Source organism: Orcinus orca, chromosome 5 (genome assembly GCF_937001465.1).
Source record: "Orcinus orca chromosome 5, mOrcOrc1.1, whole genome shotgun sequence".
NCBI lineage: Eukaryota > Metazoa > Chordata > Mammalia > Artiodactyla > Delphinidae > Orcinus > Orcinus orca.
The window spans coordinates 78,391,045-78,405,802 of NC_064563.1; the positions used below are offsets into that span (position 1 = coordinate 78,391,045).

Genomic DNA, 14,758 nt, shown 5'->3' on the forward strand with positions numbered 1-14,758 from the left:
ATGTGGTATTTCTTACATATACATCAGTAAAATCCAAAGCTGAAGTCTTAACTTTCAATCTTTAAATAAAATTTTTCTGTATGAAGCCAAGTTAATATATCCAGTGATTTTCTGGTATTCTAAATAGCTATAGAGACAGGGTCTAGATAATCTAAAAAGTCAACTTGAGGACTTCCCTCGTGGTCCAGTGGATAGACTCCACGCTCCCGATGCAGGGGGCCCAGGTTCGATCCCTAGTCAGGGAACTAGATCCTGCATGTCGAAACGAAGATCCTGCACGCGGCAACAAAGATCCTGCGTGCTGCAACTAGGACTTACTTTGCGTAGCCAAATAAATAAGTAAATATGGAAAAAAAAAAAACTTGATGTCATTCTTAGAAAGTGAGACAGTAAATGCCTTATCGGTTATCAGTTATCCTCACTTTAGAGATGAGTAGGATGGCAACTTAAAATTTAACTCTTTGGTAAGTATTTTAAAGGCAGCGTATTCCATATCATTATTTGATACAAGACCTAGATTTATATGCTTTAGATATTTAGATATTCATTTACATATTGTCTGTGATTGCTTTCCTGCTACAGTGAAAGAGTCAAGTTGTGACAGAGACAGCCTGGCCCACGAATCCTAAGATATTTACTTTCCGGTCCTTTATAGACGTTCACTAACCCTGCATTAGACTGTTAAGAAGAATTGTTATAAGCAAAATGAGGCGAGGCCCTTCTTCCTCCTTATGCTCCTTTTGCAAGTTCCTCATGGCCTGCCTCTAGCATGTGCAATTCTTGTTCCCTGCCCCAGTTCTCATCACGATGCTCTTGCTGTGTGTAGCTGCACTAAGCAGCAAAGACCCCGTGTAACCCAGCATGCATGGACAGGGACCTAGGGTTTGTTACTTTTTAAGTGGAAAGGCTTGTGAAGGAGATAATGATAACTTGAGAGATTGTGGCAGTAAAAGAAAGATCAAGTGAGAAACGGATTATTATTCCTCAGTTCACAGAATATAGTTCTGGGTATATGTGGTTGGAAGATGGAAGAGGTAAGTGTTCAGTGTCATCTCTTCATATCATGTTTGGTTACAGATAAATTTTCAAGGAAGGAAACAATGTTGGCAAGTGGGATCAGAGAGGAAACATGGATGTCACAAAAAACATTCAGTCAGGCAAAAACCCTTAGCAGTGTAGTTATTTAAGTTCAAACGCTTTGAGGTATAACCTAGAGTTCCCACTCCTGCTGTAATCAAGCAGACTTGTAGTCACGCTGTTCTTTGTGTCCAGTGAGCTACAATTATGCCTAACGTTTAATTTGGGATGTTTGGTGTGCTCTTGATTCCAAACCCTCGTACACCTTGATCTTTAAGATCTGGCTCATTTGCTTATTGGCTCCTACACCTCTGCCTTGAACTCTGAATTTGTAGACCATTCACTTCTCCTGCTTAAAAACTACGGACTCCCTAAATTCAACTACAACCTTCTGGTTCCCAGGCCCTTGGCTTATATCTGGCAAATGCTATTTATGGTTCCTGAGCTGTCACCTGAACCTGGGCTTTGGTCCTTTGGATTCCGCCCCCCCCCCAGCTTTTTAAATATTCATTCATTCATTTTTATTTTGGCTGAGCCTCGTTTTAGTTGTGGCATGCGGACTTCTTAGTTGCGGCTTGCATGTGGGTGGGATCTAGTTCCCTGACCAAGTATCGAACCTGGGTCCCTTGCATTGAGAGCATGGAGTCTTACCCACTGGACTACCAGGGAAGTCCCTGGATTCTCTTTTGAATCCAGATAAACCGTAATCTCTGGCACACTGACCAGAACCTAACATTTGCCCACTATTCTTTGAGTTCTGAACCTCTGTCGAATCTGACCCTGTTGTTGCTTGTGTCCGACAGTGAACATAAAGTACTTCATTAAAAATAATTAGACCTGTTTCTATTCCAGCCTTCATTTGAGCTGCATCCTGTCTGTGTCCAGCCAGATAACTCTTCATTAAACTTTCAACAACATTAGTGCTTGAGTTCTCTGAGTTTTGTGTAGATAGTGATAATTTTTGTATACCAGTGCTCTTTTTGTCAAGAGAATTAACAAATGTTTAATGTATCTTTTATTTTTTTCTACCTCTTACTGATTTGTCTGGTTTCTATATTTAATTTAAAATTAAGCTTATGTGGTTTTATACAGAATCTGTATATCCAGAATTTAAAATATAGGGACTCTAAACTTTTAAATAGGACTAGTTTGAAAAAAAAGTTGAATAGACTGTAGTGTTGTAACATTTTTATTCTGCAATAAAAAAGAAATGTTAATATTTTTCATATTCCTAGTTTTAATATTATAATGGTTGTTTATAGCAAGCATTTAAAATACCACACTTTGTGATCACATATGGTAACTGAGTCTCCAGTTTGATTCCTAGTATTCTTTCTCAGATTAAATTGATGTTATTTGAAAAAATTATCTAAGAAACTACCAGGGATTTACAAAGACTTTGTAACTGACAAATTGACTTGTAATTGTAGCTGAATTTGGCGCTGACAAATTGAAGTGATATGTGTAACTAATTTAAACAGAATTCACAAAGTACATTCTGGGTTTCAGAATTCCTAAGAAATAAGCAATATTACTTACTAGAGCATATCTTTTTTTTTTTTCTGTCTGCTTCTAGGGTTACAGGTGAAGTAAAGCACAACATCACCAACACTGTTGTATGCAGAGTACAAGGGGAATGGAATAGTGTTCTTGAGTTCACTTACAGCAATGGAGAGACAAAGTGTGTGGACTTGACTAAATTGGTAGTGACAAAGAAAAGAGTAAGACCTCTGGAGAAGCAGGACCCATTTGAATCCAGGTATGTCATCCTTGCATCCATCCAGGAAAGAGTCAGAAACTCTGGATCTTAATCTAAGCCTTTTCACTAACTTCCAGCCCTGGGCAAGTCACTTCACTGCTTTGCATCAGCTTCCTCATCTATAAATTGAAAGTATTGGTCTGATCTGATGCTCTTAAACCCCGTACCAGCTATGACATTATGTGATACATAGTCACATTTTAGTAAAAATAAAACATTAACTGGGCAAAAATATTAACATTTTGTAGTCAAAGGATTACTATCCTTATCATAAAAACTCTTCCAAATTATTAACAAAAAGATGGGTACCCCAGTAGAAAAATAGGCAAAGACACAAAGAGGTAGTTCACAAAAATAGAAAAAAAGAAATGCCCACTAAGAAAATGAAAAATTGTTTAGTGTAATTAGAATTTAAAGAAATGTAAATTAAACAATAAGACAAATTCATTTTTTAAAATGGTATCTCTTTTGGAAAAAGTATGAGCGAATAGACATTTTCACATTGCTGGTTAGAGAGGTAAATTGCTACAGCCTTCCTAGAGGGTATTTTGTCAATATATGTCATAGGCCTTTAAAAGTAAATGAAGTGGATCTATATGTGTTAACAAGGTAGTCTCCAAAATGTATTGGCAGTGGTTGCTTCCAGAGAGGAATACTGGGGTCTGGGATAAGAAAGAGACTTAACGGGCTTCCCTGGTGGCGCAGTGGTTAAGAGTCCGCCTGCCGATGCAGGGGACACGGGTTCGTGCCCCGGTCCGGGAAGATCCCACATGCCGCAGAGCAGCTGGGCCCGTGAGCCATGGCCGCTGAGCCTGCGCGTCCGGAGCCTGTGCTCCGCAGTGGGAGAGGCCACAACAGTGAGAGGCCTGCGTACCGCAAAAAAAAAACAAAGAGACTTACTCTTCACAGAATGCCCTTTTGTACTGTTTAAATTTTATGTCACATGGAAGTATTACTGTATCAAATACAAGGAAGCATTAAACATCTTAAGAACACATAAATGAAACCAAACAATTTATAAGTAGATGTGTAAAGGGATTTAATACCTTTTAACCAAAAACTCAGGTTCAGTCAAAAAATAAAACAGCAATGATTGAAAAAAATTCTTCTATGGGTGTATTTAGGATTTATTTAGGAGAGTTTGTCAAGGTTTGGTCTGTGGACCCCTGGGGCCCTTGAGACCTGTACAGGGGGTCTTCAAGTTGAAAAAACTTTCATAATAATGCTAAGATATTATTTGTCTTTTTCTCTCTGTTTGCACGTGCATTGGTGATACAAAAGCAATGGTGGGTGGCACTGCTGGGCCTTAGCACCAATCAAGCAGTGGCACCAAACTGTACAAGTAGTCGTGGTATTCCTCACTGCCATGCAATTTTTTTCTTTTCGGCCTTGCAATTTTTTTAAATACCATTTTCTTTTAAAAATCTGCTTGAAAAGCAGTACAGATTATTAGTTTTATTAAATCTGGAACATTGATTACCTGTCTTTTTTAATATTCTGCATGACAGATTTGGAGTATACATAAAGCACTTGTGTTAGATAATAAAGAAGTACAGTGGTTATCTGGAGGAAGAGCACTTGTTCAGTTGTTTGAGTTACAAGCAAATTACCCTTTCTTGAAACACTATTTTTACTTAAATGATCGACAAAGTAAGGCTGTCCTAATTTTAATATTGGGCAGACATTTTCCTTATAAATGAACGATGTGAACATGGCACTTCAAGGAAAACAATTGGCAGTATTTTTTTTTTCTAAGATGTTGGGGGTAGGAGTTTATTAATTTATTTATTTTTGCTGTGCTGCGTCTTTCGTTTCTGTGCAAGTGCTTTCTCTAGTTGTGGCAAGCGGGGACCACTCTTCATCGCGGTGCGCGGGCCTCTCACCATCGCGGCCTCTCTTGTTGCAGAGCACAGGCTCCAGACGCGCAGGCTCAGTCGTTGTGGCTCACGGGCTTAGTTGCTCCGCGGCATGTGGGATCCTCCCAGACCAGGGCTCGAACCCGTGTCCCCTGCATTAGCAGGCAGATTCTCAACCACTGCGCCACCAGGGAAGCCTGGCAGTAGTTTTTGCTAATAATAAAATTTAAACGGAAACAACCTAAGTGCCCATTCACAGATAAATGGATAAGGAAGTTGTGAGGTATATATTTTATATATATATATATGTATAATGGACTATTATCCAGTCCTTAAAAAGATGGAAATCCTGGGCTTCCCTGGTGGCACAGTGGTTGAGAGTCCGCCTGCCGATGCAGGGGACACGGGTTCGTGCCCTGGTCCGGGAAGATCCCACATGCTGCGGAGCAGCTAGGCCCATGAGCCATGGCCGCTGGGCCTGCACGTCCGGAGCCTGTGCTCCGCAAAGGGAAAGGCCACAACAGAGAGAGGCCCGCGTACCGCAAAAAAAAAAAAAAAAAAAGATGGAAATCCTGCCATTTGTGATAACATGGATGGATGCTTTATGTGAAGTCAAGTCTCAGAGAAAGAACAAATACTGTATGATCTCATTTACATATGGAATCCAAGGGAAAAATAAAAAACACTGCACTGTTGATGGGAATATAAATTGGTGCAGCTGCTATGGAAAATAGTATGGAGGTTCCTCAAAAAACTATGTACTCCTATGTTCACTGCAGCATTATTTATAATAGCCAAGATATGGAAACAACCTAAGTGTCCATAAATGGATTAATGAATTAAGGATTAATGCCATAATCCATTTATGTCCATAAATGGATTAATGAATAAAGGAAATGTCATATATATATATATATATATGTATATATGTATGTATATATATATATATACACACACACACACACACACACAATGGAATATTACTCAGCCATAAAAAGAATGAAATCTTGCCATTTGAGACAACATGGATGGACCTTGAGAGCATTATACCAAGTGAATTAAGTCAGACAGATAAAGACAAATACTGTATGACCTCACTTATATATGGAATCTTAAAAAAACCAAAACCAAAACCAAACAGCTCATAGATACAGAGAACAGAGATTGGTGTATTTCTGAAATGCCAGAGGTGGGCAGCTGGGGAGTGGGTGAAATGAATGAAGTAGGTCAAAAGGTGCAGACTTCCAGTTTTAAAATAAATGTCATGGGGATGTAATGTACAGCATGGTGGCTATAGTTAATAATACTGTATTGCATAATTGAAAGTTGCTCAGAGAGTAGTTCTTAAAATTCTTCATCACAAGAAAAAGAACTTTTTTGGTAATTATGTACGGTGATGGATGTTGACTAGTCTTATTGTGATGATCATTTCACAGTAATACAAATATTAAATCATTATGTTGTACACCTGAAACTAATATAATGTTACATGTCAACTATACCTTAACAAAAAAATTAATTTAAAAAATTCACAGAAAAGGAGATCGGAATGTGGTTACCAGAAGTGTGGGGTAAGGAGTGAAGGAATTGAATGAACTTCCAGTTATAAGATAAATAAGTGCTGGGGTTGTAATGTACAACATGATGATTGTAGTTAACACTACTGTATGGTATGTTTGAAATTTGTTGAGGGAGTAGATCTTAAGAGTTCTCATCACAAGGAAAAGAATTTTTTTTTTATTTCTTTAATTTTGCATCTATATGAGAGGATGAATGATGATTAACTAAACTTACTGTGGTAATCATTTCACAATATATGTAAGTCAGGTCATTATGCTGTACACCTGAAACTTACACAGAGCTGTATGTCGATTATATCTCAGTAAAACTGGAGAAAAAGAGACTTCGCTGGTGGTCCAGAGGTCCAGAGGTTAGGACTCTGCGCTTCCAATGCAGGGGGGTGCGGGTTCAATCCCTGGTTGGGAAGCTAAGATCTCAAGTGCCACCTGACGCGGCCCAAAAAAAAAAAAAAACTGGAGAAAAAAGTGGAGGTTTAAAGACAGAAATCAAAATTTTGGAAAACTTGTATCTGTCACAATAAACTGAAAACTTCCCTAGTAAAGAGTTTTCTGATGAAATTGGTGAAACTAATTAATGTGATCTTTAAAATATGATAAAATATGTCAACATCTGGAAGATCATTTTTCAGATGACCAATGCATGTTATTACAAAATTATGCATGGGTAAAAATTCCATTCAAGGTGCAAATTAGACCAATGGATTTCCATGTCGCAGAGCATGAAAAATTCATTGACATTTTTCAGTTTCCACATTGCAGCTAATCTTTTAAAAACTACCATTTGCTGAGTTTTAATATGGTATCAAAGAACTGAGTTATTTGAAATATCTATTAAAATATTCTTCCACTTTCCAGCTATATGTCTGTGTGAAGCCATATTTTCCTTATATACTTTAACTAAAACAATATGTATCACAATAGATTGAATGTAGAAGCAGATATAAGAATCTGGCTATTATTGAATCAGATGTTTAAGAGATGCTGCTGTATTCTCTTTGCTAAACTTTTATTATAGATTTTTGTCTACATTCCTGGGGGTTATTGGTGTTTTGTTTTCTTTGGAAGAAAGTTTTTAACCACAAATTTAGTATCTGTAGTACCTAGGGCTATTGATGTTATCGGTTTCTTCTTTTTTTTTTAAATAAATTTATTTTATTTATTTATTTTTGGCTGCGTTGGGTCTTTGTTGCTGCACGCGGGCTTTCTCTAGTTGCGGCGAGCGGGGGCTACTCTTCGTTGCAGTGTGCGGGCTCTTGGCACACAGGCTCAGTAGTTGTGGCTCTCAGGCTCTAGAGCACAGACTCAGTAGTTGTGGCACACGGGCTTAATTGCTCCGCGGCATGTGGGATCTTCCCGGACCAGGGCTCGAACCCGTGTCCCCTGCATTGGCAGGCAGATTCTTAACCACTGTGCCACCAGGGAAGCCCTATCGGTTTCTTCTTGAGCAAGTTTTGGTAGTTTGTGTCTTTCAAGGAGTTGGTTCCTTTAATTTTTCAAATTTATTGGTGTGTATTTCATAATATTTCCTTATTCTTTTAATATGTGTAGGATCTGTAGTTGCCCCACACTCATTCCTTGTATTGGTGATAACTTCTTTTCCTGATCAGTGTGATTAAAGGTTTATTAATTTTACTTAAAGAACTAGTTTTTGGTTTCATTGACTTTTCTCTATATTTCTGTTTTCTTTTCCATTGATTTCTGTTCTTAATTCCTTTTCTCTGCTTATTTTTTGCATCATTTGCTATTCCTTCCTCTAGTTTCTTAAAATAGCAGTTAGGGACTTCCCTGGTGGCACAGTGGTTAAGAATCCGCCTGCCAATGCAGAGACACGGGTTCGATCCCTGGTCCGGGAAGATCCCACATGCCGCAGAACAACTAAGCCTGTGCGCCACAACTACTGAGCCTGTGCTCTTGAGCCCGCGTGCCACAACTACTGAAGCCTGCATACCTAGAGCCCATGCTCCGCAACAAGAGAAGCCACCACAATGAGAAGCCTGTGCAACACAACGAAGAGTAGCCCCTGCTAATCGCAACTAGAGAAAGCCTACGCTCAGCAGCAAAGACTCAACACAGCCTAAAATAAACAAATTTAAAATAGAAGTTAGGTCAGAGTCAGCAAACTTCTTTTTGTAAAAGGCCAGAGAATAAATATCTTAAGTTTAATGGGCCAGATAGTCTCTACCACAGCTACTCAATTCAGCCTTTGTAATGTGAAAACAGCCAGACAGGAAACGGATAGATGTTGTTATATTAAAATAAAAGCCTATTTACAAAAATGAGCATCAGACCATAGTTTGACCCCTGGTTTACATCACTGATTTTTCTTCATTCATAATATAAATGTTTAATGCTATATATTTCCCTCTAGGTCTGCTTTATCTATATCCTGCAACTTTTGAACATTTATTTATTTATTTGTTTATTGAAGTATAGTTGATATACGGTGTTGTGTTAGTTTCTGGTGTACAGCAGAGTGATTCAGTTTATACATATAGTATATACATATTGTTTTTCATATTTTTCTCCATTATGGATTATTACAGGATATCAAATATAGTTCCCTGTGCTAGACAGTAGGACCTTGTATCTATCTTATATATATTAGGGGTTTTTCTGTTTTTTTGTTTTTTTGGGGTTTTTTTTTGCGGTACACGGGCCTCTCACCGCTGTGGCCTACCCCGCTGCGGAGCACAGGCCCCGGACGCACAGGCCCAGCGGCCATGGCTCGCTCCGCGTCATGTGGGATCCTCCCGGACTGGGGCACAAACCCACGTCCCCTGCATCGGCAGGCGGACTCCCAACCACTGTGCCACCAGGGAAGCCCTATATATTAATTTCATCTGCTAATCCCAAACTCTTAATTTATCCCTCCTCCATTCCTTTTCCCCTTTGGTAACCATAAGTAGTTCTCTAAGTTTGTGAGTCTGTTTCTGTTTTGTAAATAAGTTCATTTGTATCATTTTTTATTTAGATTCCACGTATAAGTGATACCATGTGGTATTTGTCTTTCTCTGTCTGACTTGTTTCACTTAGTATGATAATCTCTAGGCCCATCCATGTTGTTGCAAATGGCATTGTTTCATGCTTTTTTATGGCTAAGTAGTATTCCATTGTATATACATACTACATCTTCTTTATCCATTCATCTGTAGATGACATTTAAGTTGCTTCCATGTCTTTTTTTTTTTTTATTCACACTTGTGGGTTTTTTTGTTTTTTGGCCATGCCCTGCGGCGTGCGGGATCTTAGATCCCCGACCAGGAATTGAACCCGTGCCCCCTGCACTGGGAGCATGGAGTCTTAACCACTGGACCACCAGGGAAGTCCCCTGCTTCCATGTCTTGGCTACTGTATATAGTGCTGCTATGAACATTGGAGTGCATCCAATTTTTGAATTATAGTTTTCTCTGGATATATGCCCAGGAGTAAGATTGCTGGAACATATGACAACTCTATTTTTTGTTTTTTAAGATCTCAGGGGACTTCCCTGGTGGTCTAGTGGTAAGACTTCACATTCCAATGCAGGGGGCAGAGGTTCGGTCCCTGGTCAGGGAGCTAATATCCCACGTGCCTTGGGGCCAAAAAACCAAAACATAAAACAGAAGCAATATTGTAACAAATTCAATAAAGACTTTAAAAATGGTCCACATAAAAAAAACCCTTGATATTGTTTTCCATAGTTGCAGCACCAGTTTACATTCCGACCAACAGTATAGGAGGGTTCCCTTTTCTCTACACCCTCTCCAACATTTATTATTTGTAGACTTTTTGATGATGGCCATTCTGACCAGTGTGAGGTGATACCTCATTGTAGTTTTGATTTTCATTTCTCTAATAATTAGTGATGTTGAGCATCTTTTCATGTCCCTATTGGCCATCTGTTTGTCTTTGGAGAAATGTCTGTTTAGGTCTTCATCAAAGATACTGGCCTGGCTTGTAATTTTCTTTTTTGTTAGTTTTGTCTGGTTTTGGTATCAGGGTGATGGTGACTTCATAGAATGACTGGGAGTGTTCCCTCCTCTTCCATCTTTTGGAAGAGTTTGAGAAGGATCAGTATAAGTTCTTCTTTGAATGTTTGGTGGAATTTCCCAGTGAAGCCATCTGGCCCTGGACTTTCGTTTGCTGGGATTTTTTTTTTTTAAATTACAGACTCTATTTTACTTCTAGTGATTGCTGTGTTCAAATTATCTGTTTCTTGATTCAGTTTTGGTGGGCTGAATGTTTTTAGAAACTTGTCTGATACTGCTGAACTGAATGAATAAGCATTTTCAGAACTCTAATGGAAAACTGATGAATTCATAAAAGTACTAACAAAACATCAAGATGAAAAAAAAATTAATTACATGGGACTGAGTGAACTGATGAGGATGATTATAATTTTTGTGACTTTCTGTTTGAATAAAAAAAAAAGAAACTTGTCTGTTTTTTCTAGGTTGTCCAGTTTGTTGGCATATAATTATTTATGGTATTCTCTTATGGTTTTTTTTATTCTGTGGTATCAGTTGTTATTTCTCCTCTTTCATTTCTTATTTTGTTTATTTGGGTCCTCTCTCTTTTCTTCTTGGTGAGCCTGGCCAGAGGATTGTCGAGTTTGTTTGCCCTTTCAAAGAGCCAGCTCTTGGTTTTATTGATTTTTCTCTATTGTTTTTTTAATCTCTATTTTGTTTATTTCTGCTCTGACCTTTATTATTTCCTTCCTTCTGCTGATTTTAGGTTTTGTTTGTTCTTTTTCTAATTCTTTAGATAGTAGGTTAGGTTATTTATTTGAGATTTTTCTTGTTTTTTGAGGAAGTCCTCTATTACTGTGAACTTCCCTCTAAGAACTGCTTTTGCTGCGTCCCATAGATTTTGTATGGTTGTGTTTTTATTGTCATTTGTCTCAAGGTGTTTTTTAATTTCCTCTCTGATTTCATCATTGACCCATTGGTTTCTTTTTTCTTTTTCTTTTTTATTGGAGTAAAATTGCTTTACAATGTTGTGTTAGTTTCTGCTGTGCAATGAAGTGAATCAGCTATGTGTATACCTATATCCCCTCCCTCTTGGACCTCCGTCCCCGCCTTCCTCCACATCTAGGTCATCACAGAGCACTGAGCTGAGCTCCCTGTGCTTTACAGCAGGTTCCCACTAGCTATCTATTTTGCACATGGTAGTGTATTTATGTCAAACCTAATCTCCCAGTTCGTCCTACCCTCCCCTTCCCCCACTGTGTCCACATGTCCATTCTCTACATCTCTGTCTCTATTCCTGCCCTAAAAATAGGTTCATCTGTACCATTTTTCTAGATTCCACATATATGTGTTAATATACAACATTTGTTTTTCTTTCTGGCTTACTTCACTCTCTATGACAGACTCTTTGTCCATCCACATCTCTACAAATGACCCAATTTCACTCCTCTTTATGGCTGAGTAATACTCTACTGTATATATGTAGCACATCTTCTTTATCCATTCATCTACTGTTGGACATTTAGGTTGTTTCCATGTCCTGGTTATTGTAAATAGTGCTGCAGTGAACATTGGGGTACATGTGTCCCTTTGAATTATGGTTTTCTTAGGGTATATGCCCAGTAGTGGGATTGCTGGGTCATATGGTAGTTCTATTTTTAGTTTTTTAAGGAACGTCCATACTGTTCTCCATAATGGCTGTATCAATTTATATTCCCACCAACAGTGCAGAATGGTTCACTTTCCTCCACACCCTCTCCAGCATTTATTGTTTGTAGATTTTTTTAAAAGAAATTTATTTATTTATTTTTGGCTGCGTTTGGTCTTCGTTGCTTCATGCGGGCTTTCTCTAGTTGCAGTGAGCAAGGGCTACTCTTTGTTGCAGTGTGCGGGCTTCTCATTGCAGTGGCTTCTCTTGTTGCGGAGCATGGGCTCTAGGTGCGCGGGCTTCAGTAGTTGTGACATGTGCGCTCAGTAGTTTTGGCTTGTGGGCTCTAGAGCTCAGGCACGGTAGTTGTGGTGCACAGGCTTGATTGCTCCACAGCATGTGGGATATTCCCGGACCAGGGATCAAACCCATGTCCCCTGCATTGGCAAGCAGATTTTTAACCACTGCTCCACCAGGGAAGTCCTGTTTGTAGATTTTTTCTTGATGGGCATTCTGACCAGTGTGAGGTGATACCTCGTTGTAGTTTTGATTTACAGTTCTCTAATAATTAGTGATGCTGAGCATCTTTTCATGTGCTTCTTAGCCATCTGTATTTCTTCTTTGGTGAAATGTCTATTTAGGTCTTCTGCCCATTTTTTAATTGGGTTGTTTGTTGTTTTGATATTGTGCTCCATGAGCTGTTTGTATATTTTGGAGATTAATCCTTTGTCCATTGCTTTATTTGCAAATATTTTCTCCCACTCTGAGGGCTGTCTTTTCATCTTGTTTATGGTTTCCTTTGCTCTGCAAAAGCTTTTAAGTTTAATTAGATCCCATTTGTTTATTTTTGGTTTTATTTTCATTAGGAGGTGGGTCAAAAAAGATCTTGCTGTGGTTTATGTCAACGAGTATTTTTCCTGTTTTCCTCTAAGGGTTTTATAGTGTCCAGTCTTACATTTAGGTCTTTAATCCATTTGGAGTATATTTTTGTGTGTGGTGTTAGGTGGTGTTCTAATTTCATTCTTTTACATGTAGCTGCCCAGCTTGTCCAGCACCACTTTTTTTTTTTTTGGCTGCGTTGGGGCTTCGTTTATGTGCACGGGCTTTATCTAGTTGTGGCAAGCAGGGCCTACTCTTCATTGCAGTGCACGGGCTTCTCATTGCGGTGGCTTGTCTTGTTGTGGAGCACGGGCTCTAGGCGCACGGGTTTCAGTAGGTGCGGCACACAGGCCCAGTACTTGTGGCTCATGGGCTCTAGAGCGCAGGCTCAGTAGTTGTGGCTCACGGGCTTAGTTGCTCCATAACATGTGGGATCTTCCCGGACCAAGGCTCGAACCCATGTCCCCTGCATTGGCAGGCAGATTCTTAAGCACTGTGCCACCAGGGAAGTCCCCCAACATCACTTATTGAAGAGGCTGTCTTTTCTCCATTGTATGTTCTTGCCTCATTTGTCATAAATTAGGTGACCATATGTGCATGGGTTTATCTCTGGGCTTTCTATCCTGTACCATTGATCTATATTTCTGTTTTTGTGCCAATATCATATTGTCTTGATTACTGTAGCTTTGTAATATAGTTTCAAGTCAGGTAGCCTGATTCCCCCAGCTCCGTTTTTCTTTCTCAAAATTGCTTTGGCTATTTGGGGTCTTTTGTGTTTCCATACGAATTGTAAAGTTTTTTGTTCTAGTTCTGTGAAAAATGCCATTGGTAGTTTGATAGGGATTGCACTGAAATTGCACTCGATCCCCTTTTCTCTTTCTTCTCCTTCTGGGATCCTTATTACGCGTAGATTGGCATGCTTTATATTATCCTATAGGTCTCGTATATTGCTTTCATTTTTTTTTTTAATTTGTCTTTCTGTCTGCTCTTCTGATTGGGTGATTTCCATTATTCTACCCTCCAGATCACTTATTCGTTCTTCTGAGTTATCCAGTTTGCTATTCATTGCCTTTAAGCTCAGCTTTTGTCTTGGCAAATGAGTTTTCTAATTTTAATTGGTACCTCTTTAATAGTTTCTAGCTCCTTCTTACAGTAATCTGCACTTCTATCTATAGCCTTTCTTAATTCCTTCAGTATTTTCATTATCTCCTTTTTGAATTCAGAATCGGGTGTACTGGAGATGTCGGTCATCTTTAGGGGAATTCCCTTGATCTTTTAATTGAGAGCGGTTCCTCTGCTTCTTCATTTTACTTGTATTTCTCTGACTGTGAGTTTAGGAGAAACAGTTAATCAACTGTGGTCTTGAAGGGCTGTTTTTATGTGGGAGTGTCCTGGTGTAGCCTCTGTGAGTCTAATATTTTGGGGATAAGGGCTGTCTTTAGTATGTATGACTGCCACATCTTTCCTCAGCGTGCGTTGGCTGTTTCCCATTGATAGGGTGTGTGATTGTTGTGGTGACCAGAGCCTGCAGTGGACGTTGAGCAGGGTCTCCTCTTTGTCACAGCCCTGTTGGGGGCAGGGCCTGCTCCCCAGTTGTTGGAGTAGACACCCCCATATCTGTTTCTGATCTGTGTTATGAGGTAGGAAGGACTGGAGCACTTCCTCTGGGAGAGGAGCCACTGAATTCCTCCGTTGGAGCTGTCCACTAGGAAGTGAGCTCTGTGGTGTTGCCTGTCACCCATTGTGCAGGCTCACAGAGTACACTGTTTTTGGCACTGCCCTCAAGCCCTGCCTTAACCATGGGGATTCAGGCAGTCGGCCATCCAGGCCAGTCGGTCCCTCAGGCTCTGTGCTCACAAAGCCACTAGCACAGATCCATTGGTGCAGAACTGCTGAAGTCAGGCACCAGCACTGCCATAGTCGCACACCTAGACCCACCGTGGGAGCTACTGAGTCAGCCCAGATCCCTGGCCCCACCCCTGGTGTGTACCTGCAGAGCCTGCAGCTGCTGT

The 14,758-nt window shown here is 39.6% G+C and overlaps 1 protein-coding gene across 2 annotated transcripts in view; it reads left to right on the forward strand.

The window, feature by feature from the left end:
- The window catches only part of OSBPL11 (oxysterol binding protein like 11), a 90,892-nt gene that overhangs the window by 65,939 nt on the left and 10,195 nt on the right, over positions 1–14,758 (forward strand). For both annotated transcript variants that reach the window (XM_004278807.3, XM_033403854.2), the window contains exon 11: positions 2,654–2,836. In XM_004278807.3, coding sequence (XP_004278855.1) covers positions 2,654–2,836 — 183 coding nt within the window. The remainder of the gene's footprint in view (positions 1–2,653; positions 2,837–14,758) is intronic.